General features: G+C 37.4%; 4 protein-coding genes across 7 annotated transcripts; all 4 read left to right on the top strand.

Moving 5' to 3' along the window:
* The first annotated feature begins 1,357 nt into the window (after window positions 1-1,357).
* LOC149392256 (DNA-directed RNA polymerase subunit beta (DUF616)) lies at window positions 1,358-3,944 on the top strand. The gene is made up of 6 exons (XM_089620906.1): window positions 1,358-1,998; window positions 2,109-2,332; window positions 2,467-2,643; window positions 2,720-2,875; window positions 3,139-3,415; window positions 3,525-3,944. Exons 1-6 carry the CDS (start codon window positions 1,602-1,604, stop codon window positions 3,755-3,757), a joined length of 1,464 nt encoding a protein of 487 aa, XP_089477032.1. The 5' UTR covers window positions 1,358-1,601; the 3' UTR covers window positions 3,758-3,944.
* On the top strand, window positions 3,828-5,232 carry LOC149392255 (Disease resistance-responsive (dirigent-like protein) family protein). The gene is made up of 2 exons (XM_089620907.1): window positions 3,828-3,940; window positions 4,290-5,232. Exons 1-2 carry the CDS (start codon window positions 3,912-3,914, stop codon window positions 4,843-4,845), a joined length of 585 nt encoding a protein of 194 aa, XP_089477033.1. The 5' UTR covers window positions 3,828-3,911; the 3' UTR covers window positions 4,846-5,232.
* Window positions 5,233-6,253: 1,021 nt separating this feature from the next.
* LOC149392254 (exocyst complex component SEC3A) lies at window positions 6,254-15,181 on the top strand. The gene is made up of 25 exons (XM_089619384.1): window positions 6,254-6,638; window positions 7,075-7,145; window positions 7,462-7,542; window positions 7,641-7,708; window positions 7,832-7,934; window positions 8,125-8,273; window positions 8,656-8,773; window positions 9,364-9,468; window positions 9,821-9,922; window positions 9,993-10,130; window positions 10,327-10,455; window positions 10,542-10,622; window positions 10,820-10,894; window positions 11,396-11,569; window positions 11,648-11,804; window positions 12,230-12,294; window positions 12,677-12,847; window positions 12,937-13,016; window positions 13,342-13,423; window positions 13,576-13,673; window positions 13,759-13,867; window positions 14,027-14,095; window positions 14,359-14,424; window positions 14,520-14,609; window positions 14,870-15,181. The coding sequence occupies exons 1-25, from the start codon at window positions 6,464-6,466 to the stop codon at window positions 14,978-14,980; spliced, it is 2,667 nt and encodes an 888-aa protein (XP_089475510.1). The 5' UTR covers window positions 6,254-6,463; the 3' UTR covers window positions 14,981-15,181.
* A 2,855-nt stretch (window positions 15,182-18,036) lies between these two features.
* On the top strand, window positions 18,037-23,742 carry LOC149392253 (putative E3 ubiquitin-protein ligase ARI7). 4 transcript variants are annotated; one of them, XM_089620377.1, is made up of 4 exons: window positions 18,037-18,372; window positions 19,144-19,210; window positions 19,761-19,889; window positions 22,109-23,742. In XM_089620377.1, the coding sequence occupies exons 3-4, from the start codon at window positions 19,877-19,879 to the stop codon at window positions 23,509-23,511; spliced, it is 1,416 nt and encodes a 471-aa protein (XP_089476503.1). In that variant the 5' UTR covers window positions 18,037-18,372; window positions 19,144-19,210; window positions 19,761-19,876; the 3' UTR covers window positions 23,512-23,742. The 4 variants fall into 4 exon arrangements, with proteins under 4 accessions (XP_089476503.1, XP_089476501.1, XP_089476500.1 ...); XM_089620376.1 differs by having other exon boundaries at window positions 18,038-18,372; window positions 22,042-23,742; XM_089620375.1 differs by having other exon boundaries at window positions 18,037-18,338; window positions 19,761-23,742.
* The last annotated feature ends 888 nt before the right edge of the window (window positions 23,743-24,630 follow it).

Here is a 24,630-nt window from a genome sequence, read left to right as displayed (position 1 = left end):
ATAAACTATAACTAACCAAAAAAAAAAAAAAAAACTATTTATTACATTGTAATAACATCGTGGATTCAACCACTCCGTTGAGTTAAATGCCAACCTTCTACTATCAAATGTGAAATTAAAAAAAAAAAAAAAAAAAAAAAAAAAAGAAAAAAAAAAAGAAAGAAAAAAAAAGAGGAGGCTTTAAGTTTGCCCACATTGAGAAAGAATCCAAACATGGAGCAAATTGTGTATAAAAGAAAAACCAATCCAGTTAGTAATTAATTTAGTCTTCATCTTTTGGCTAAGTTTAGTGTGGGTTATGAGGTCACACAATGATAATTTTTTTAGGAGGGTCTACGCTCGGAGCAGCCAAGGCGACTCCAAAGAGACTAGGCCGATAAAGAAGCCGAGCCTCGGTGGTGTCGGGGTAAAGAAGAAGAAGGCACATTTCATGTTGATCTTGGTTACAATGGCGATGTTCCACGGCGGGAATAAGACGACATAGGGGAAAATGTAAATAGGGGGTAAATTGTGACTAATACATAAGTAATTCATAGAAAATTTATGTAATCAATCTATAAAAAAAACTGATCATACCCGAGATTCAAACGAAAAATGTTTACTGTCGATTTTAGCAACCGTAATTGAAAGAATTTAAAAGACACAATATCAAGATTCTAAATGTCAGGTGCTAACTCAAGAACAACGAACACACGACTCGAGTGTCTAAGACTAAATGCATATCTCACACTCGAAAGTTCCAAATTTTTGGATTTTTGACATGCCTCATCACCATGTCGATAATTAAATTTGGGATCGAACACGAGGCTCAAAGCGATGAAAGGATAACCTTTGCTTTTACTGTAGGGTTACCGTTGGTTGATTCTAGAGTATTTTAATTTATTTCAGATATATAAATTAAAATTGAACCATTAAACTGGTTAAAAGAAATTCGATTCCTTCTAAAATTAGATTGAAATTTTCGAAAACCAAACATTTGATTTCGATCCAAAATTTTGTCAAAATCGAACCCTACTTATCTTGTCCCTAGTAATAAAAATGCGGCAATTGTTAATTAACCGTGTTGAGTGTTTTTGTGTTTTAAATTAATTCTTATCACAACTTTACTACAACTCTCTTTGTAGCATACCTGGTTAGGGTCTTCCTTAAACCAATGGCAGCTCAAAGGATCGAGTTGTAGAAAGAGGAAGAAGAAGAAAAGAAGAAGAATTGGTATTTCATAATACCACTTTTTATAAATATATATATATATATATATATATATATATTTAACACTTTTATAATTTTGTTTTTGCCCAAACGAATTGAAAAATCAGCATAGTTAACATCTCCTTTTATCCTTTTCTTACACTATTTTTACTAATAATTGTTTAGTATCAGACTTCGGTGTGTCATGACTCGAAAACGACAGCAAACACTCTGCAAGAAATTCAGAAAGAACGACAATGGTCTGATTGGAAGTGGCAGATCACACCTCTCGCTGAAACAAGTTAAAGCAAATCGTATTTCGCCGGAGAGACGAAGGAAAGATCAACACAGGATCTTTCAGCTTCCTCTCACCTCGCCTCTGAAAATCTCCAAACCCTAATCGTTCTTCTTCGATGTTCAACAGCAGTAACAACAATCACAGCGTCTCGATCTCCGTCCCCGACGACGACTCGGACGAACTCAGCCGGGTGCGAGCCCGGGTCCGCAAGAAGCGCAGGAAGCCTCCGAGTCGCCATGGTAATGGCGGCGAATTGGCCCGCTGGGTCGTCAGAAAACTTATCAGGAACTGGATGCTCTTGATATTTCTCCCAGCTGCCTGTTTGCTTCTCTTCGAGGTCTCCAGACTAGGAGGAAAGTCCAACTCGGTGGTCAAGCCACAAATCGGAGATTCTCGGGTTGTTCCCGATCCCAAACCCCGTAGCGCCGATAATCTGACTCTGTATACCAAATCGGAAGGGAACTTGAACCGCCTTGATCCGACCACTCACGTCGTTCACGGCGTCAGAGAACGTAAGTCCACATTTTGATTTTGAGTTTGTATTTTGTGTTGATTTTTCGAAATTTTGAGCTAAATTGAACTCGTCTTGTTTTGCCGATTCCCTATTTATGTCGTATATCAGGTTGTTTGGATATTTTACCCGTAGAGGAGCTTGAGAATTTGGAACTACCTGTGAGCAAGAAAGACTCTTCTAGTCACGTGAGCCAGTTGTTGTACATCTCAGAGATTGACGCTCCTTCTCTCGAAGAGAATAGTACTGTTTTGTCTGAACAGAGGTCACAAACTTCAAGATTCTATCTCTTTACTGGGAACCAGACTCTAGAGCAGAGGGATAACAGTTTTAAGGTTATAAGCTGCATTGTGATGACCAGGTTTTCATTAAATATGTTAAAGATCGTTGCACTGCTTAAACTTGTGAATTCTGTACTTTTGTTTTGATCTGTGATTCCATTTCTTATACTCCCGGAAAATATCTACAGGTAAATGACACAGCTTCAATCCACTGCGGTTTCTACAGCAGAAATGGAGGGTTTACAATATCCGACGAGGATCGGGATTTCATGTTGGGCTGCAAAGCCGTGGTGTCGACATGTGCGTTTGGTGGTGGAGATGATCTTTATCAACCAATTGGAATGACAAAGGCATCGCTTACAAAAGTGTGTTTGGCATTGTGAAGCAATGTAAATTGTTGGCTATGCCAATGACGTTTCTAATGCTCGTCTGTTCCTTCAGGTTTGTTACGCTGCATTTTGGGATGAGATCACTCTAGCCACACAAAAATCAGTCGGGCATATGGTTGGAGAGGACGGGTTTATTGGAAAGTGGCGTGTTATTGTTGTTAGGAATCTTCCGTTTTCAGATCAGAGGCTTAATGGTAAAATCCCAAAGGTAACTAAGAATTGCTTTAAACCAATACTACAACGAAAAATCATACTAGGTTAACTTACTCCATGATAATGAGATATGATGTAATAACATCATGACAATTTGAATTTTATGTGAAAATATGTTTCATGTAAATAACAATATGTATGTGATGAAGGGTAATTTCAATTTGTGATCTTCTACACGTGGTCTACAACAACTATAATTTTTTAATTTTTTTTTCCTTGACGCGTTTCTGATAATGTTTATGCTTCACATCGCACCAGATGTTGGCACATCGGCTTTTTCCCAACGCAAAGTACTCGATTTGGGTAGATTCAAAATCCCAGTTTAGGAGGGATCCTTTGGGCGTTTTGGAGGCCCTTCTTTGGCGTTCGAATTCTGCACTTGCGATTTCAGAGCACGGAGCTCGCAGCAGCGTATATGACGAGGCCAAGGCTGTTGTCAAGAAAAACAAGGCCGGACCTGAAGAGGTTGAGGTTCAATTGACACAGTACCGCCACGATGGGTTTCCAGAGGACAAAAGGTTCAACGGAAAGAAAGGTAATAATGGTTTTGAATGTTCTGTCGGCACTTTGGAACATTCTATCAAGAAAAGGTCTCGATCGTACTGATTTATGTAAACGGTAAAACCTCTTTTTGGAAAATGCAGCTCTTTCTGAAGCTTCGGTGATCGTGAGGGAACACACGGCGGTGACTAATATGCTAATGTGTTTGTGGTTCAACGAAGTGGTTCGTTTCACTTCCCGTGATCAGCTGAGCTTCCCGTATGTTTTATGGAGGCTGAAAGTGCTCAAAAACATTAATATGTTTCCCGTTTGCACGCGAAAGGATCTCGTCAATAGCATGGGTCATTTACGCAAGCCTAAGCCACTAATAAGTTGATTTGTTATTTTGTCATTTGTAAATGCATAGTCTATTCCATATCGTTCATTCTTCACTTACCCACGCTTTTTTTTTTTTTTTTTCGTCTGCTGGCGCAATTTTCAAGTGGTGTCAATGCCACGAGTATCGACTCATGGTTTTCCTTCAAAGTTGAATGGTGCAAAAGATCTCTGAAAATTCTAGGTTAGTTTGTTTGCCTGTAAATTTCCATTCTTGTTCAGAAGAATTCTGAGTGACCCACAGGCAAAATATTATGTATTATAAATTAAATATTCTTTTCATAGGACTTGAGTTGAGTACCAAATTTATAAGGGGGCAAGTAAAAAGCCTAGGCCCTCTATAAAACGTCACATTATCTCATTATCATACTTGATATTTGACTCTTAAACACAAAGAGATGGTACGTGGGTTAGTTTAACAACTGCGGATAAAGTAAGTAGCCACAAATACCATATTTATTCTGAAAACAAAAACCAAGGTCTTCTCAAAGAGAAGTTTCATTTCATAAATCAAAGTCGGGAATGTGGGCTAGGATTTCGCTCTGCATTTCCGTGGCTTTGGCCGCGTTGGTGGTCGTTCTCTTGGCCGTCTTCACGCCCAAACTCCACAACTCGTCGCCCAGCCAGAACGCTGCAGAGTGGCTCGACCTCTCGCTCTACATCCAAGAGCCGCTCCGCGGGGCCCACGGGGGAGATTCCGGCCGCCGGCCACTTCCGGCGGCGGCGGCAGCGGTGGCGGCTGATCAGGCGGACGCCGGAGCGCTGGTCTTCCACCGCACCCTCACGGAGGGGCCGGAGAACACGTCGAGGATCGTGGGGAAAGCTCAGGGATTCATAATCCCGGCGGAGCATTTCGCTCGCTCCGGCTTCAACGTGGTCTACCTGAGCTTCGACACGCCCCAGTACTCCGGCAGCCTCGGGGTGCGATTCTCCGAGGACGAGCTCACGGTGGTCGGCGGGACCGGGTCCTTCGCCTTTGCGCGCGGGACTGCTGTTTTTGCCGCCCAAGACGTGAGTTATCACGTGAAGCTTCAGCTTAGGTTTCCTAATAATCAGTACTCTCCTCGGGCTGTTCCTATTCCGGGATGATTATTGTGATAAGTGATTATTTGAATGCTAATTATTGATATGTTGTTCCTACTTAAGTAATAATTTTGTTGTACGTTATGATATTGTTAAATTAGTATAGCGAAACGTGAGATCAGAGACATGGCTAATAATTTCAATATGCCGTGTTGATGGTCTTTATAAGTAAGAAATATAAATCGCTTCTTTGTTGTTTCTTTCTTTTTTTGTTCTTTTTTTTTTCTCGATTTACTAGAAATTTATCGAGAACGTACTATATCTATTTTTTATGTTGCTTCATCTACATCATGTTTTTTTTATTATTATTATTTTATTTTGTAATGAGTTGTGATAGCGTGCCATGAAGATCATCATATTTCAATATTTTTTTTTTCCGATAATGTTAGTGACTTTGATGATTTACAATGAACGGTGTCCTCTTAACAAATTTTTTTTTGTAACAAGCGTTAAAAACGTGAAATTTATATGAAAAACTCATAAAAAAAAAAAAAAAATTATAGCAAATATATATATATATATATAAAGAAATGATTATGTCTCCATAGACCGACGAAAATATGAAATAGATAATGTCCTGTAATCAAGGACGAAGCAGGATTTGTCTTCAGGGGGTTACATATAATTTTTTTAGGGATTTTTTAAGAGGGGACTATATATGAATTCCTACAAAGTCATTGCAAAAGAATAAAAAACTTTAATATTAAGTAATTTTTCGTCCATTTTTCATTAAGATTATAAGCTGGAATTATTGAAAAAATTATTTTTTTTAAAAGTCGGGGAGGAAGCTCCCCGAAATGTAATGTATGTAGCTTCGTCCATGCATGTCCATTTAGGCCATGATCATTTAGGTCATGGTCTAAGTTCTAATTTAAAAAAAAAAATCTAAAAAGTAAAATTATTATCTATAAGACTCACTTTTTTAGAATATATTTTATATGTTTGTAAAAGAAAGGCTTCAAATTTTATTTTTGCCTAAAATTTCGTAGTACTTTGAGTCTTGACGGTGATGTGTGAAAAAATTTGTGAGAAAATAACAAGAGAAAATTTTGTGTCATGTTAATGTTAGATTGTATAATAGATAATGTGATGTTAGATTGCATCAGACTCTCGTAGGATGAGCTTCAATGATGAGTCTGGATTTTGGAATAGACATGAGAAAAAATTGCAGAAATGAAAAAAATGAGTATTTTTGTTAAAATATATGAGATGAAGTTAGAGACACGGTGTCCCAAAATTTACACCGTATTAGATGAAGTTAGAGACACGGTGTCCCAAAATTTACATGACAGCTGGAAAACTAGTTTCTTTCGTGGGCTTAAAGAAACAAGTATTTTCGAAGAAGCTCACTAATGATTCAACTATATATCTTTCTTTATTTGCTAAAAGATCCCTGAGGAATTACCGGCGCTAGAAAAACCCGACGTTACTCCAACGCTATCAGTAATCAAACGAATTTTTACCTCGTTCTGCTTTTTCGCTTTCGTCTCGGTTTCACTCATTTCTGTTTATTCACACCTTCCCTCCGTGGCTATTTTCTTACCTCAACCTGCGTTCGTACGGACATTCAGAGAAAATCTACAGACGGAGGTTCGATCGAGATCTACGCCACTGAGCAGCGGCGATGGCGAAATCGAGCGCCGACGATGGAGAGCTGAAGCGGGCTTGCGAGGCGGCGATCGAAGGAACGAAACAGAAGATCGTGCTGTCGATCCGCGTCGTCAAAGGCCGTGGTGTTTGGGGGAAATCCGGAAAGCTTGGCCGTCACATGGCCAAGCCTAGGGTTCTTGCTCTTTCCAGTACGCGATTTTTATCTTCTCTATCTATTCCAATGCTAGTGATTTGATTGATTTCTTAGTCTGTCTTGTTGTCCTAGTTTTGTGTTTATGGTAACGCTAGGGTTCGAATCGTGCGCTTCTATTGGAAGGCTATTTACATTTACTTTTTGTAAGCTTCGAACTCTCAATGATCATGTTTTAGGATCATTGGAATCTGTATTGAGGAATTAAAGCAATGTAGCTGAGGTTTCGATGTGATTGACATGCCAATTCTACTCTACCGTTGGAATCTTCGATATGAATCACTCATGAGATAGTGTTGGTTTGTTTGTTGCCCGATTTGTGAAGTTCACTGAGACCTCGTTATAGAGTTAGTTTTAATTGAAGGAGCATAAGACTTTTGGGTTTTCTATGTTAATTTCTTTCGGTTTTTCATAATTTTTTTGCGAATTGGCAGCAAAATCGAAAGGCCAGAGGACTAAAGCTTTTCTTCGAGTGTTAAAATACTCTACAGGGGGAGTTCTTGAGGTAATTAATAAGGAATACGATTTTTCATTTCAAAAACTTTTCTGCATTTCTTATATTTAGGTCTGTGTAGCATACTACTAAGAAAATATCAAATTTTAATTGCAGATTATCTCATGGTTTAACAGTGCTAAGATAATAATGAAAAAAAATTGGATTGATTAACATATCAATTTTTGGCTTTTTTTTTTTTTTTTTTACACACACATATCAGCCTGAAAATTAAACGAACTTTAATTACTGTTAAATGAAGAGGTTGTTAACCTCCAGAAAACTTATGTGCCACTTTTTAGTCTTCTGAGTCTTTCTTTGGTCTCAGCCTGCAAAGTTATACAAGCTTAAACATCTTGCAAAGGTTGAGGTTATAGCGAATGATCCTACTGGGTGTACCTTTACTTTGGTAACCCTCCATCTTTAGCATTTGTCGTAAAGACAGCCTACCGTTCTGTTCTAGTATTTGAATTTAAGCACTGACAATCCAGCTGTGCCACTTTTTAGGGATTTGATAATCTTAGAAGTCAGAGTGTTGCTCCACCACAGTGGACCAATCGCAATATTGACGACAGGTAATATAAAAAAACTAAAAGTTAAAAATTGCCCTTTCAGTTGTGCTTCGCCAATTTATGGAAATGATCAATTTTCGTCAAATTACTGCATTTTAATTTGATTTCTTATTAAATTCATTCTAGGAACCGCCTTCTGTTAATGATTCTGAACATGTGCAAGGATGTATTAGGTCGCCTGCCCAAAGTTGTTGGTATAGATGTCGTGGAATTGGCTTTATGGGCCAAGGTAACTGATCAATATCAACTTGTCCAATTATACTTTTGCTTTTATCCAATCAAGTTCTTTGACAACGTGATGTGTTTTTACTTTTTTTATAAACTGATTCATTTATGGCAAAAGGCATTCCCCTTTCTATACTTGTAACTTGTTAGGTATAAAATTGTAATTTTGAGTTTGCATTGTAAATCTTGTTTAGGAAAATGATTCAGTTGTCACTACTCAAAGGAGTGTTCAAGATGGCACATTTGCAGCTACAACAGTAACTCAAAGGGATTTGAAAGTAACAGTTGAAAAAGAGCTTGTGTCTCAAGCTGAGGAAGAGGACATGGAGGCTCTGTTGGGGACGTATGTATTCTCATTCTTTCAGAATTCCACTAAGAAAAAAATGTGACCTCTGTCATTGTAGGTCGATAATTGTGTTCTGTTTAACGAAGCTTATTCAAATGATTGCAAAATTTGTATTGTATTTTTTATGACTTTGACCTTAGGTATAGCATTTATTTGTATTATTTTTCATACACGTCATTGCTTAGTAAACGCTCTGAATATTTGTTTAGTCAATTTTCATTTTGTATTAGGAACATTATTGCACTGTCTGTTGCCAATTCAAAATCTGTGGTGACCTATGCTAATTTATCGCTTAGACTGAAATATGCGAATAATAAGATTCTTTTGCTGACAATTTTTTCTTACTCTAAATCCCCTTTTGCTTTGTTATGTTTTGCAGTTATGTCATGGGTATCGGTGAAGCCGAGGCATTCTCTGAAAGATTGAAGAGAGAGCTCTTAGCTCTGGAAGCAGCTAATGTACATGCCATTTTAGAAAGTGAACCATTGATTGATGAGGTGATTCTGCCACTTTTTTTGTTCTTGTATACTTGATTACCTCTTCTTGCAGAGTGTGTTGCTCTTCCGGGGCGTTAAGTGATCTCACAATAGCATTCGGGCCTAGTAAGCTCGAGAAAGCCGCGTTATTTATTTTCTTAGCTTGTATCCCAGGTGTAGATTTAGTTAAATGATACGACCTTATCGGGGTAGAAGGTGTTGATACTTTCACGAAACCATTGGTGTGACACTATCATAGACAAAGACATAACATCCTGTTTGACTTACTAGAGACTTAGATTACTAAATAGGGTTCCTTAGCGCTGGGATTGAAGTAAGTTGGGCCCCATATAAAGGGTATGTACATCACATGAAATTCATCGTAAGGATGAAAAGGAAAGGGCATCTTTAGCATTTTTGAGGACATTAGTCCAGGAAGGAGAAAGATTGGAAAGGGTGCCGTTTTTGTACATGAAATGATATGTTATCTGTACGTATGCACTTCAATATATAGGGCCTCTCAAATGGGATTTTTTTTAATTATTTAATTGAGATCCCTACTAGGACAAAGACCGCATTGAATTCAAATAATATTTATTTTGGTGTTGCAGGTACTACACGGGCTTGAGGCAGCGTCAAATTGTGTTGAAGACATGGATGAATGGTTAAGCATTTTCAATGTTAAACTTAGGCACATGCGAGAAGACATTGAATCGGTACGAAGATGTATTTTTTTTTTTTGGTTGCATAGTCTTTGTTTAGTGATTCCTTGCTAGTGATATTTATATCAGGGTAAGCATTTCACTTCTTTGTGCTTGTGCATGTATGCTTCAAGGGATGCTTGCCTTGTTAACAGTATAACATTGATTGAACTGATTATTTCCGTGCTCTGATATTGTAATGGATTATGATGTTGGGTTGACTTTTTTTATTTTTAGTTTCCAGGCATGATGCTGAATCTTAATCCCTCACGTTTTTTCATCTTCTCTAAAACTAATGATTTAACTTATGAATTTGTACTATCTGTATGTGAAACATAGCATTTAACTCTATTTCTGTGCTAACCAGATAGAAACGCGCAATAACAACTTGGAGATGCAATCTGTAAATAATAAAGCCCTCATTGAAGAACTAGATAAACTTCTTGAGCGCTTGCGTGTTCCTTCTGAGGTATGTTGCCAAATTCTATCGTTTTCATCATTGGATGACTGTAATTTACTATGACGTTTCATTGGTTCAGTATGCAGCATGCTTGACTGGTGGTTCATTTGATGAGGCTCGAATGATTCAGAATGTGGAAGCTTGTGAATGGTTAGCTAAAGCTTTGCATGGCCTGGAAGTTCCTCATTTGGATCCTGTCTATGCTAACATTCGAGCTGTATGTTTTTTTTTGTTCTAGTTTTTTTGGGTCAAATATATGTATATATATTTTTAGGTCTTTATCTAATATTTCTTCTTGATAATATAGGAGATTAAATGATTACACGCATACTGTTTGTGCTTTGGGTTTAGTTGAGAGATATAGTCCTTGGATTTTTATAGTTTCACTAGACCTGTTGGAGGTACGTTTACAGGTCAGAGAGAAACGAGCAGAGCTTGAAAAATTGAAAACTACATTTGTAAGAAGGGCTTCAGAGTTCTTGCGAAATTACTTTGCGAGTTTGGTGGATTTCATGATAAGCGACAAAAGCTACTTTTCGCAGGTAATTGTTTGTTTTGGCTTTTTTAATATTGTTTAAAACTACTATTTCTTGGACAAGATTTAAGTTTGGCAATTACACTTTTACAGAGGGGGCAGTTGAAAAGACCCGATCATGCTGATTTGCGGTACAAATGCCGGACATATGCTCGACTTTTGCAACATCTCAAGGTAAATAGTGTTGTATTATAATATAATAAACTAATTTTAGTCAGTTGCAATTCCGGGATTAAAGTAGAGATTAGATATCTTGGTGTTATGAGACAATTCATCATCATATTTGTGTAATGCAACTATTTTTCTTCTTCTGAACCCTATGATGCTATGGTTCTTTTCTTTTCTTAATTTTTCTGTATCTTTTTTTGCAGAGTCTTGACAAGAATTGTCTTGGTCCACTAAGAAAAGCATATTGTGGTTCTCTTAATTTACTTCTTCGACGAGAGGTCAGGAAAAAAAATATTCTATCGTTATCATGTTTTTATAAGTAACTCATAATAGTTCATGCAAGCGATACGTGTGTCTAAATTAGCTCACCAAGTCCAACTGCTCTGCTGATCGGATGTCAAACGCATGTGAAGTTACAAACCTTGGTCACTCAGCAAAATTTATCCCATGGTTTTCCATTTCAATTATCTATGGTTTTACCGGCCTGTTTTTTTCTGGAATGTTGCACCCCACTAATTTGCTGACATTATGCATGGCGGAGACTTGTAAGTTGTTATAAAAAAATAACCGATATCACCTAATCCCTCATCCATTCACCAGGGCGAAATTGTTTTACGGGGAGTATTTACAGTCGGTTTCTGGATTTAAAATTTTCCTTTGTTAAGGCTCAAACTTTCATAACTGTTTCTGGTAGTTAAGTCCAGCCTTAAAGATAGATAGTGGAGGTTCCATGGTAGTTAAGTGAAGCTTTAAGATTGACGATAAATTGATACCTACAGGCTCGAGAATTTGCAAATGAGCTTCGTGCTAGCACAAAAGCATCAAGAAATCCGACTGTCTGGCTTGAAGCTTCCACAGGGTCCTCTCAAAATGTGAATGCTGCAGACACTTCTACAGTATCTGAAGCTTATGCCAAAATGCTAACAATTTTTATCCCACTTCTCGTAGATGAGGTTAGAGAATAGTTTCTGTACATTTTTGAACTGATGTCTTGTTTTCAGATTGATGATTATCACTTTCTTAAAGTGCAGAGTTCTTTTTTCGCACACTTTATGTGCTTTGAAGTTCCAGCTCTTGTACCTCCAGGAGGTGCTGCTAATGGTTCTAAATCTCGAAATGAGGATAGCAGCAATGATGATGATTTAGGGATTATGGATATTGATGATGATGTCGATGATGGAAAATCGGGTATATTTTTTTATTTTAATTTTGTTTTTCTATGGCCGGTCAATATTGTTTCAGCTTGACAAGGAATGTCTTATATTGGGTAAAGGTGTGCATTTTAACCGGTTAATTTACATTTTAACCGGTTAAAATTAATCGGTTGGTTAATTTTAACCGTTTGTTCTGGTTAAAATAATCAAGCGGTTGATTTTAACCGGTTATTTCATGTTTAAGTGCGGTTAACCAGCCACTAGGAAAAAACAATATTGAAACTAACGGTTAATTGGTTAACCGTGCTTAAAAAACATGGTTAACCGGTTAAGATTTAACCGTTCTGAATGGTTAATGGTTAACGATAACAATTCACAATGGTAGAAGGTTTAGCCGGTTAACCATTTTTCCCACCTAGTTCACAATCCTAAATCACTTGACTACTATTTGTTTTTTAGGTAGAAGTTCTGCTGAACTTGCAGCACTGAATGCATCACTTCAGGATTTGCTTGATGGGATCCAGGTGAATATGAGAGACATTGCAACTCTTACGTTTGTCTGTTCTTGGTTATTGTGTGATCAGAAAGATCCCCATGTGTTTACCAGACGCTTTAACATATTGATTCTGGATAAAACTAAAGCCTTTATATATAATTGTGCATAAAGACATTAGAATTGTATATGTAATTTTTAGTGAGACATGGTACATGCCGCCCGAAACCAGTTAATTTTGTTGGAGCATAGAGTATTAGTTACTAGACTGATGCAACTTTGTGCTCTTGCTTGAATTGAGTTGTGACCCTTTCCTGCCAAAAATGGGTCACATGGTTTGTCAGTATGGAATTATAGGTGAATTGACCCAAGATTCTTGTTTTGAGATATGACTTGCAGTTCTTGAATTTCAGGAGGACTTTTATGCTGTTGTAGACTGGGCTTATAAGATTGATCCTTTGCGCTGCATATCTATGCATGGGATTACAGAGCGCTATCTGTCTGGTCAGAAGGCAGATGCAGCAGGTTTTGTGCGTTTGTTGCTTGGAGACTTGGAGTCGAGAATTTCTGCACAGTTCAGTCGGGTTAGTTATATCTTTAAGCTGATCTATACTTGACTTTCTTTGTCACTTGCAGACCTATCCTAACATGTTGAACTTGTGGACTGCCTCAGTTTGTCGATGAAGCTTGTCACCAGATTGAAAAAAATGAGCGCAATGTACGGCAGACAGGTGTCCTGTCATATATCCCAAGGTAATGTGGTTTAACTTGATATCTGATGCAAGATTTCAATTTATGAACAAAATGTTCTGGAAAGCGTATGTTTGTTATTTATGTAATTGTAAACAAAATGATGTTCTGGAAAGCGTATGTATGTATAAACAAAATGATTTGTAAATATTCATAATACACTTTAAGACTAATCAGTTTAATCAGATGCCTTTGAAACGTTTAGTCCATTTTACTCTAGACTGATCAAAAGGTTTCGAATTTTTTTAACCTCACTTAAATTGTAACGACCCAAGATATACTAGCATCTTCATTTGTGTTTATAACTTTTTTCTTCTCTTTGTATCAGATTTGCAACTCTTGCAACGCGGATGGAGCAGTATATCCAGGGACAATCCAGGGATTTGGTTGACCAAGCTTACACAAAGTTTGTAAGTCTCTGCAACTATTGGCTTTTTGTTATTTGTGAAAACAGCTATACTCTTATTGGATAACTACATGCACAGTCTATTTTATTATGTTTTATGATATTTGAAATGAATATTTGTTCTGTGTTGGTTGCTCTGACCATTGTTTGGTACAGGTTAGCATAATGTTTGTAACTTTGGAGAAAATTTCACAAACAGATCCAAAATATGCTGATATCATTCTTTTGGAGAATTATGCAGCATTTCAGAATAGGTATAATTTTGGTCTGTCTTTGTTTCTATCTCTTCAATGTTCAAATTATTCCTCTGGTTCTCTGATTCATAGTCACTGCATGCAGTTTGTATGATCTTGCCAATGTGGTGCCTACCCTAGCCAAGTTCTATCACCAGGCAAGCGAATCATACGAACAAGCTTGCACACGTTATATCAGTGCCATCATTTATAGTGTAAGTGATTTATACATCTTATCATTTCCATTCCATTAGTAATTATTTTATAATTATTATTTTTAACTCTTTGAAATGCTTATAATATCTGCTTTCATATCTGCAATTCCCACATTCCCATTTCAAGGTAAACCTACTAATCAAGTTTCCTTTCTGCAGCAATTTGAACGGCTTTTCCAGTTCGCTCGGAGAATAGAGGATTTAATGTACACAATCACACCAGAAGAGGTGAGTTCATGTTGTGAGATAACAGTGCATGCTCGGAGATCTAGTTCTCACGACAATTTGTTTCATTTTATTCATGCTTCTGTCAAATCGCTAAGATTTTCTTCTATTATGATTAACTTTCTGAAATTTAATCTCTCAATGAAATGTTGGAGAAAACATTGAAACCATGACTGTTAAACGGTCTTTGTTGCTTGCACACATACTTTTCAACAAGAACACTGCTTAATCTCCGGGAGGTTAATGGATTTCTTGATGAATTTCAGATCCCTTTCCAGCTTGGATTGTCGAAACCGGACCTACGGAAGATGTTGAAAGCCAGTTTAACAGGGGTAATTTTGTCAACATTCCTTTATATATATTTGGTATTTGTATGAACCTTTAATTTCTTACTTTATATTGTGGTGCTTTTCTTGCCCTGTTACAGGTTGATAAGAATATCACTCTGATGTACAAGAGATTGCAAAAGTACTTGACCTCGGAAGAGCTTTTGCCGTCTTTATGGGACAAGTGCAAGGTGAGTTGAGTCTATATGTTTTCAAATTTGAATTATATAGGGAAACATTGCAATTAGGTGGGTAATGGTGCGACCGAACTAATCTACTTCTATCACTTGTCAATTAAGTAACGAGTATTTGGTTTAATATAACATTAATAATAGTGAAGGACAAGAGAGAGAATGCTATTGTATTTATATTATCGTAGTGGATTTTTTTGGTGGTTACTATTAATAGAAGAAGAGTAAAGTTATAAATATTTCAATATTACTTTCGACAGAAGGAGTTTCTAGACAAGTATGAAAGTTTTGCGCAATTGGTTGCCAAGATTTATCCTTCAGAGAGCATCCCACCTGTAGCAGAAATGAGAGATCTTTTGGCTTCGATGTAAAGACGTATTTTTGTGTATATCGAAAATGTCTATAGCTTATTTGTAGTGATGAGTTGGTGTATAAGCTTCATAATTAATTATTTCCGTATTTCCTCTTCTCGTAATTTGATTTATTTAAACAAATTTTTGGGACTAGTTATTAGAGGTGGTAACACACATGTATCCCTGATGTTGTTGCCGAATGTGTGTGTTTTTTTTTTTTTTTGTGTTTTTGTGTTATTGTTTTGATATTATATTCCGGCTGAGTTGTGCGATAATGTCTTTGTTTGCGAATGTTTGATTAAATTTACCTTTGCCCTGGCTTTATCTCATTCCCAATTCGGTAATTACTTGGAGGAAGATAAGGATGACCTCGGTCAGAATAAAGTCGTTAAAGAGGTGTACAAGTTAAAATTTAAAACAATGCTTAGTTTACACCTGTCAAATAGCTACGCTACTGCTGCCTTTATAACTTTAAGCTTTGCACTTATATATTCTGTAGACAGGAAAAATAAAATAAAATAATAATAATTATTATTATATATATATATATATTGTGTACTATATATGAGAAATTATCTCAACTATCATTATTTGATAAGTTTTCTCTAATTTTTCACCAAAAGCTTAATTTAGTAAAAAATATTACTAAATCACTTGTACAAATGCAATTTTACCCTCAACAATTGATGTCAACGATATATGTTAATTGTTGAAATCTATGTCAACAATAGATATCGATTGTTGACATCTATGTCAATAAACAGATAATCCAAAACTCACAGATGTTAACAATAGATGTCAATTGTTGACATCTGTCAACATTAGATGTCAATTATTGACATCATGTTGAGGGTAAAATTGTATTTGTACAAGTGACTTACTAGTATTTTTGGCTAAATTAAGCTTTTGGTGGGAAATTGGAAAAAATTTATCAAATGGTGGTAGTTTAGACAATTTCTCTATATACATATCTATTGGTTTTTTTAAGTCAACTTCGCTGTTAGTGGGGAACTCAGACCTTCAGACATATCTATTCTTGTTGGATCTTTTGGATGATAAAGAAGAGATTAAAGCGAAGAAAGGCTGAGGTGTGGTCACCGCTTCTGCTAGCACTATCTCCACCCTCGCTTAGACAGAGACAGCAGAGAACCCCTCGTGGAGTTGGCGCGGAGCTCGAAGCTGATCCAAAAGGCGGAGGAGATTCTCGAGGCCTTGAAGAAGAGCTTGTGTCCGGACCGATTCTCCTTTTGGATAATCGTGCGGGCATGGGAGAAGATGATCGTGTGTCGAAGATCGTTGCAGTGGAGCTAGGGCCGGCCCTAACCTAAGGCGGGCAAGGCTTGTGCCTTGGGCCCAAAAAAAAATTTATTTTACATTTTTTGTCAATTTTTAAGAAAATTTACATTTTTTACCTTAAAAATTTACACTTTTGGCTCATTTTCTAAACAATTTACATTTTTATTTTGAAAATTTAAATTTTTATTAGTATTATAGGGTTCCAAAATATTGAATCGCCTAGAGCCCCGGTGAGTTTAGGCCGGCCCCCGGTGGAGCTATGTCTACGCTTATAACTACTTCTCCGGCGAAAAATGTCCCATGAAGAAGCGGTTTTTGGATCACATTCAGAAGCGAGCCGAGTCGTGGGTCGAGAGGCTTCTGGGATGTGCAAAAAAGATTAAGATCTTAGACAACTACACCAAACTGTCGGCAATGACATTTGCGGTCGGTGATTACTATGTGTGGCGTAGCTTTCTTTGGGGCGTCGATCTGCTCGAAAAAGGGCCCATCGCGGTTCAAAGTTCGATCTTCCCACGTGTACTGGACTCACGTTCTATGATTAGCGAGCATGCGAGACCGTGAGCAAAAAGGACTCTTATCATCTGGCACTTTGACAGAAGAGTTGTGTATACGGTCAGAAGCGGCTATCACAAGGCTCGATAATTCAGCAAAGACACTCAAGAGACTGGTATATGGTCCTTGTGCTTACAGAGCAGCTATGGTGTTTCTTCCTCCGCGAGTTGGAATCAGATTCCAAATATTGAGGATATCATCTGTAACATAATAATGTACATGAGAGAATATCATTTCTAGACTCGTTATAAGTTTGAGATTGTGTTAAAAATATCGTAATTTTTTTGGCCATTTACACTTTTAAAAACAAACTATATCGTAACTTTTTGGCCAAATAGCGACATTCTGTTATAATTTTACAATTTTTTTTTATTGTACGATAAGAATCGAACAATGATGCTGATTTTAGACTTAAAACCTAGACTAAGATCGGATATAAGCGATTATATAAAGTCAAATAATACTTTTGTGCGCAAAACTCAATGCGCATCATGTCAGTAGTAACAACAATATTTATAATACTTTGAGAAATTGATTTAATATTAAATCGTGAATCTAAAATATTAATTTTTTATTATTATTAGAAAATTGACAGCATAGATACCAAATATGTTTTTTAGTTTATTCATTTATACATCTATTGTTTTAAAATTTAACAGTTTGTGTCATTTAACGGAATTTCTAATTACTATAAATATAAAGTGCTATTTAATATTTAAATTTATTAAATGTATTGAATCGAAAACATTATGATATTTATGCTTCTCTTAACCCTATTTTTGTAGTGATGAGTTCGTGTTTAAGCTTCATACTTTGATTATTTCCGTATTTCCTCTTCCCATAATTTGATTTATTCAAAACAAAATTTTGGGACTAGAGTAGTTATTAGAGGTGGTAACACATGTATCACTGATGGCTGTTGCATAATATATATATATATATATATATATATATATATATATATATATATCACCCTTAATATAATATAAGTACGTATAATTTGTTAATGTTCATAATCATAAGGATAGCTAATCCTCTTCTTCTACGTGTCTCAGTAAACACTTCTTTCTATCCTCCCTTCTTTTTGTAAAAGATAAAAACTTGACGTGTCGTTTCTCTATTTTCCTTAGGGCTGTATTATCCGTTCTTTTTCTCAATTCACTTGTTTGAAAAAAAAAAAAAAAATTCATATTTCCAAGCTTTTTCCACAGACCCAAATCTTCTTCATCTGTCGTTTTCTATCGCTGAAAAAACATAGAAATAAGAAGAAAATGATCACCTTCCACAAACACCTCTCTCTAAAAAACAGAGAAAAGAATGAAGTAATTTTTTGCGCAATTCCAAAAATAATAAGCAAACCGACCGAAAATAGATACACGTCTCTCTTCGATTTCTCTCAACATGTTTTTTCTCATACATTGCCTCGCTTGTATGCTGTTTGATTTGCTTTTTTTTTTTCACGGTGGAGAATGTTTCGCGTATCGGATCACTCTTCCATAGTTTCTATTTTCAACGGCGACCACAGGTATTTTTGGCGATGTTCCCAAACAAAAATTGAGGTATGGTTTTTAATAATCTTTGAATTTGGGTTGGATTTTGTTTTCGCGGTATTGAGAATGTCCTCTCTCATGCTCAAGCTCCAAAGCTCTGGAGTTTATACAAGAAAAAAAAAAAAAAAAAAAAAAAAAACTATTATGAACACTACATGTTCTATGATACGGTTTTTTATGTTCTTTGAATTTTTGTTTGTAATTTTTTGTTGTTAGTTTATATTTAGATTATATGTATTGTTCTTTCTCATGCTCATGTTGAGAAGTTCCGCATGTATTGGATTTGTACGAAGCAACAACAACCTCTTAAGTATGATTGATGTCTTGTAAAACGAATTAATTACTATAGAAGAACATTAAAGTAAATTTCTCATGCTCATGTGTTTGCTTTGTTGTAGGTATTGTGTGTGAGTTTTGTAGTTGGATTTGAATTTATCAAGTAAATTTCGTTTAGCTTTATGCTTGATTTTTACTTAACTTTCTGTCAGACTCTAGATCAGGTCACATATATAATTACAGATTATATAGTTTTTTATTTCAAAAGTTGGTGAGCATCCGTATTATGATACTAATAAAATCAGTGCTGATAATTTTGGTGTACCTCTTGGCCTTTGTTATTATTAATTAGTCTCCAATGGACTGGTATTTTGGTGAGTGAATGAATGAGCATAAAAACTGATTTTAGTTGGAACTTTTATTTTATTTACTTTTATTATTTATTATTCAGTCCTATAATGACATTTATTCATTTTAACTATATTTCTCTCATATGTTTGGCAGAACAAGTAAATCAAGATTCACCTGTTTTCGCGGTGACCAATTAAACCTGTTGTGCTCATCATCAAAGGTATATTATGCTGAATTTGTGGAACTTTCCCTTGATTTATTAATTTTTACAGCAAACAAATATTCTTTGTGGTTTAACACTCTAGTCACACATGATGATTCAGATACAATTACCTATATTTATCTTCCAAAGTTCTGACATTTTTTTTTTGTCTTTTTTAGTTAATTATTATTATTTTGCATGTGCATGAAAGAAGCTAAATTTTAGTTTGAAATATAAAACTGGTTGACGTACTGGTTAGAATTTGTGAGGTTTGTACCTAGTAGTACAGAAAGTTGTCACACTACTGAGTGTTGAATTGATAGAAAATTTTCCGACTGATGTTGAATTCTTGGGTTAGAGTTGATGCATGCGTATTTTGCGTGAGATCAGTAATCGTAAAAGATCTCTTAATCTCTTACTGACTACTCAAATATAATGTGCGAAATTCTTCCAAAAAAACATTAATTAGTGAAATGTAGTTACTATTACTTTGCTCTCTTGGTTGCAAGTTATATGCAGTGATTTTGTTCTGTCGGAAAAAATCACTTTCAGGTTCACTTTCTTTCAGGTTTCACTAGGTTCAGGGAAAGGTACACAATCTATCATCAGGGATTACTTATGCTTGATGTGTTTAAGGTGCTAGAAAATCTGCATATCTAAACAGTTTGAATATCTGGCATTCCCATGGCTGGTAAAGGTAGTTTTTCATTTACTTATGCATTTTTATATTCTTCTCTCACACAAAGATCATGTTTTCTAATAGTTGGGTATGTTTATCTTTCGTACGATCTGAAGATTCTATACTTTCGGATACATTATGTACATATCTTAACTCCATTCCATCAAAACAATATAAAAACGGTTAGTTTGAGAGTTTATTCCTAGAATTATCCACCGACTCAGAGTTGACCTGGAAAAAATACGACTGTTTGAGGTCATCTAAAACTATAATATAATATCAATCAAGTCTACGATCTTCTTGAAATACTCGTTGCTGCTAAAGACAAAACAAAAGTGCAGGCTCGAACACTAGGCAAGGATTCAAAATCAACTTCAAAGAAACAAAAGCTTAGCTGAGAAAAAGATATAACCTGAGAAATGAACTGAAGTATTGAAGCAGCACTCATCTAAGGAAAATACTTATGTAGACTTTGTTAAGGATGAATATGAGTCATTATGGTTGTAGTGTAAATATATCTTTGCTTAAATACTCAGTCATATAACGTTTGTAAATGGGGAAACTTAACTTTTATAGCTAAAACTTGTTTTAATCTCCTTCTGGGTATTGTTAATATTGTAATCGTACCTTTTCCTTTTTCCTCGAATACTCTCATAGTTTTTGTTGCAGCGTTATATCAGTTCTTTCAAAAAAACCAAAACAAGAACAGATTTCTTAGGACACAAGCAACTGAATCAATGGAAGTAAATCACAGCAAGAACACTCAATTTTATCCTGGTTCGTCAATTGCCTACATCCAGCCTCTCTGTCACGATGATCCACTATATGAAAACAATCAACAATACAAGAAGTTCTTTAGACTCTCGAGAATTCTCACTTTCCCAAACCCGTACAAAATTCGCTCAAAAGTGTTTATCCCCAATCTCTAATCTCTCTCATACTAGTTTGTTTTTCTGTTTCCCATATGTCCTAATCTACATTGCTTTGCTATTTATAAACCACTGCATAAGCAATTTACACGGTAGAACACATAACACCAGATAACTTCCTATACAAGTAACTGTCTAACAAACTACAAACTAACTAATGCTGACGTGGCTCCACCGATGGCTTCACTGCTGACTTGGCTTCACCGTGAAGATGAGATCAACTTCAACAGTTTTCGTCTGCAATGACACTACCAATACTAGTGTAATGCCTATATATCAAGCAATAGAACATTGAAAAGCAACTTTTTGAATTTATTTATTTTAATATTATCTCAAGGTACATCACTATAAAAATATGAACCCCTAGACGGAGATCAAGCAGTGATTCCTTTAGGAAAGGATTTGATGTAGTTTCTCTGTGTATGTTTTGCTTCATCGTGCCTTTATCTTAGGAGTCTATTAATTATCCTTCCTTTCAAGTTTTATAATCATGATACTCTTCTTGAACTGGATATATAAAAACAAGAAATCCAATAGTCTGACTAACTTAGAATTGACAATGAAAATTATATCACAACCTTCTGCGATTGTTTGATTTTTCTTGCTGTTATCTCAGTCCCCACTTGGGGCCTAACCGTAGTGTAATTACTTGGAGGAAGATAACTAGATAAGGATGACCTCCGTCAGAATCAACAATCAACGTTGATAAGTCGCTAAGATATGTCCCCAAAAATAAAATAATGCTTAGCCACCTGGCACCTTTTACTTTATATATATTCTTATTAAATCTTTTGCAAGATAAGAAAAGAGATTAAAGGAAAGCAAAATAAGAAAAAAGACACATAAAAAGGGGGAGTTTAAGGCAGCAACGTGAACTAAGTATGCTCCATTAAAAGTGTGTATTTTTTTCTTCGTCACGGAGAACTATTATTTTAAATACCGGGCACAAATGTAAGTAACCTTTGCCAACTCGTTGAAAACAGTATTTATAAAAAATAAAAATAAAAAAAATAAAAAAAGGGAATATTATAGCCTGATAGAAATAAACTTCCAACTTTACTAGCTCTAATAAATTTGAAAATACTTTTATAATAATAAATAAATAAATACGTTTTCCCCGAGTTGCTTTGTCCCCGACTGAGACTTCTCTATTTCACAGTAATTTCCCTTCATTGACTTATATCAGCCTCCGCTAGACTTTTTGTTTATTTAACTAAGTTTCTGTCTTTCACATGATTGAGTTGTGTTGTAACCGCTCTGCTACAAGCGACGATAAAAGCCTCCTTATCTTCAACATGTACTCCACAGACGAACAAGCCCCGACTTACTCGATCCTCAACGAAGCCCAGCTCCGGCAGCGTCTCGACGACGATATCTCCGCCGTCTCCGCCACCATCTCCGAGCCCAGAGCCTCCGCCATCGTCCTCCTCCGCCGCTTCGACTGGAACCTCACCAAGCTCTTCGACCACTGGTTCGACGACCCTCTCCGACTCCGATCAGCCGTCGGTCTCTTCCTCGACCCCATCGCCGCCGCCCCTTCCGATCCCACCTGCGGTATCTGCTTCGAGCCCTACTCCACCGCCACCGCCGCGTCAGCCTCTTGCGGCCACCTCTTCTGCCGGAGCTGCTGGTCCAAATACATAACGGAGTCCGTAAACGACGGGTGTCTCACGCTGACGTGTCCCACTCCGTCGTGCAGCGCCGCCGTGGGCGAGGACATGGTGGAGTCTCTGGCGGAGAGCCACTCGGCGAAGGAGAAGTTCTCTCGGATCCTCCTCCGCTCCTACGTCGACCACAGCTACCTGAGGAAGCGGATCAAGTGGTGTCCCTCGCCGGACTGCTTCCACGCCTTCGACTTCTCCGACGTCCTCCTCGCCGGCCGCCGCCACTTCTCGGCGAAGTGCCGCTGCTCGCGCCATTTCTGCTGGGCGTGCGGCGGCGAGGCCCACTGGCCCGTGGGCTGCTCCACCGCGGCCCAGTGGGCCGCCGGGTCGTCGGCCCCGGAAGCCGCCACGCGGGGCTGGATCCTGGCGAACACCAAGCCCTGCCCGAATTGCTGGCGGCCCATCGAGAAGGAAGGCTCCGGCTGCGACAGCCTGGCGTGCCCCGCCCCGTGCCGCCACCGCTTCTGCTGGCGCTGCCTCCACCCCCGCCCAGACAGAGACATCCACGTGTGCAGCAAGGCTGACGTGGCGCCGAGGACCGCGGAGATGACGAGGCACGAGGCCTTCTACCTCGCCGGGTGGGCCCGGAACTCGGAGCCGATCCGAAAGGCGGAGGAGAGTCTCGAGGCCCTGAAGAAGAGCTCGGGTCCGGACCCGCTCTCCCTCGGGATAGTCGTGCGGGCGTGGGAGACGACGATCGCGTGTCGGAGATCGCTGCGGTGGAGCTACGTCTACGGTTACCATTACTTTCCCGGCGACGAACGTCCCGAGAAGAAGCGGTTTCTGGATCACCTTCAGAGGCAGGCCGAGTTTTGGGTCGAGAGGCTTCAGGAGTGCGCGGAGGAGTTCGAGTTCCTCGACTACTTGACGACGCTGTCGGACCTCACTTTCGCCGTCGGCGATTACTATGAGAATTTTCTGAGCGCTTTGGAGGACGGTCTGCCTGAAGTCTCGCCGGATTGCGCCTCCGGCGGCGCTTTGAAAGGGGCCTCATTTAAACCTTCCCGACCCCAAATAGGTGCGACGAAGAAGGAAAAAGAAGAGTGAGATTTCGTGAATGGTAAATGTAGGGATGACCCGAGTTTATCAATATAAGTAGTTTCTGGTTCAAAAAAATAAATAATTTACACGGTTGTAAATAATTATCACGTATAGTCATGCTAATGAGAAACATTTTCGTTGCACATATACATACGAGTCCTCTCTCGTTCTCTATTCTTCTTTTGCTATGAATTTGTGAAATTGTATGAGGGACGTTTTATCTTTCCCTTTGAACCATTTTTTAATTCGGCATCAATGGTGACTAGAACAAATATAGGCACCGGGTGCGACGAAAATCGCACCTGATGCCCAAAATGTCGCACCCGAAAGTTCGTCGCTAAGGACTTCGAATGCGACAAGTCGCATCTAATATCTGCTTAGGTGCGACTTTTAAGTGCGACATGTCGCACCTAATACCTTTACGTACCAAAAAATTGAATCCGTAGTAGTGCTTCTTTCCAAATCTTGGTAAAACCTTGAATCAAGTATAACACTCTATTGGCTTTTGGGAATTGAATCAAGACTTGTGACTAAATGTGTGTGCGTGGGTGTGTGTTTTTTTCTTTTATTGCGACTAAACGTGTTATTCACCTATATATTTTAACTTATAAGATAGTATTTTTTTTATGATTAGAAAAACTGGGTTTGAAAGTGTTATCATAACTAAAAATATTGTCCCTAAAAAAAAATTGTTTTCGGGTGGCTAGGACAGAGCAATTAGTGTTAAGTATATTTATCCATGTATGATTTAATCATCCAAAGTCCAAACACACATGAAACGGTGGGCATTAAACAAAGACATTGTAGGTCTAGATGGAAAGGTTTGTTATGTCGACAACCGATAATGTGCTGATGGTCTCAAAAATAAGAAATTGCGACGGAAATGGTACTATGATTACCATCTATAAAAGAATAATGTACACAAGAGAATTTCAGTTTTAGACTCGTTATAAGTTAGAGAGAATGAGATTAAAATATCATAACTTTTTGGTCATTAATTACACTTATAAAAGCATACATATAATATGACTTTTTGGCCATTTTAAATGACAGCTCATTCTACTATTGATGTTGTAATTTTAAAAAAAATTCGATCATACCATAAGAATTGAACCATAATGCTTA

This window comes from Urtica dioica, chromosome 7 (assembly GCF_054948205.1).
Source record: "Urtica dioica subsp. dioica isolate 48M chromosome 7, U.dioica_male_clone48M_v1_H2, whole genome shotgun sequence".
Classification (NCBI taxonomy): Eukaryota; Viridiplantae; Streptophyta; class Magnoliopsida; order Rosales; family Urticaceae; genus Urtica; species Urtica dioica.
This window is presented reverse-complemented; position numbering and strand designations above follow the sequence as displayed.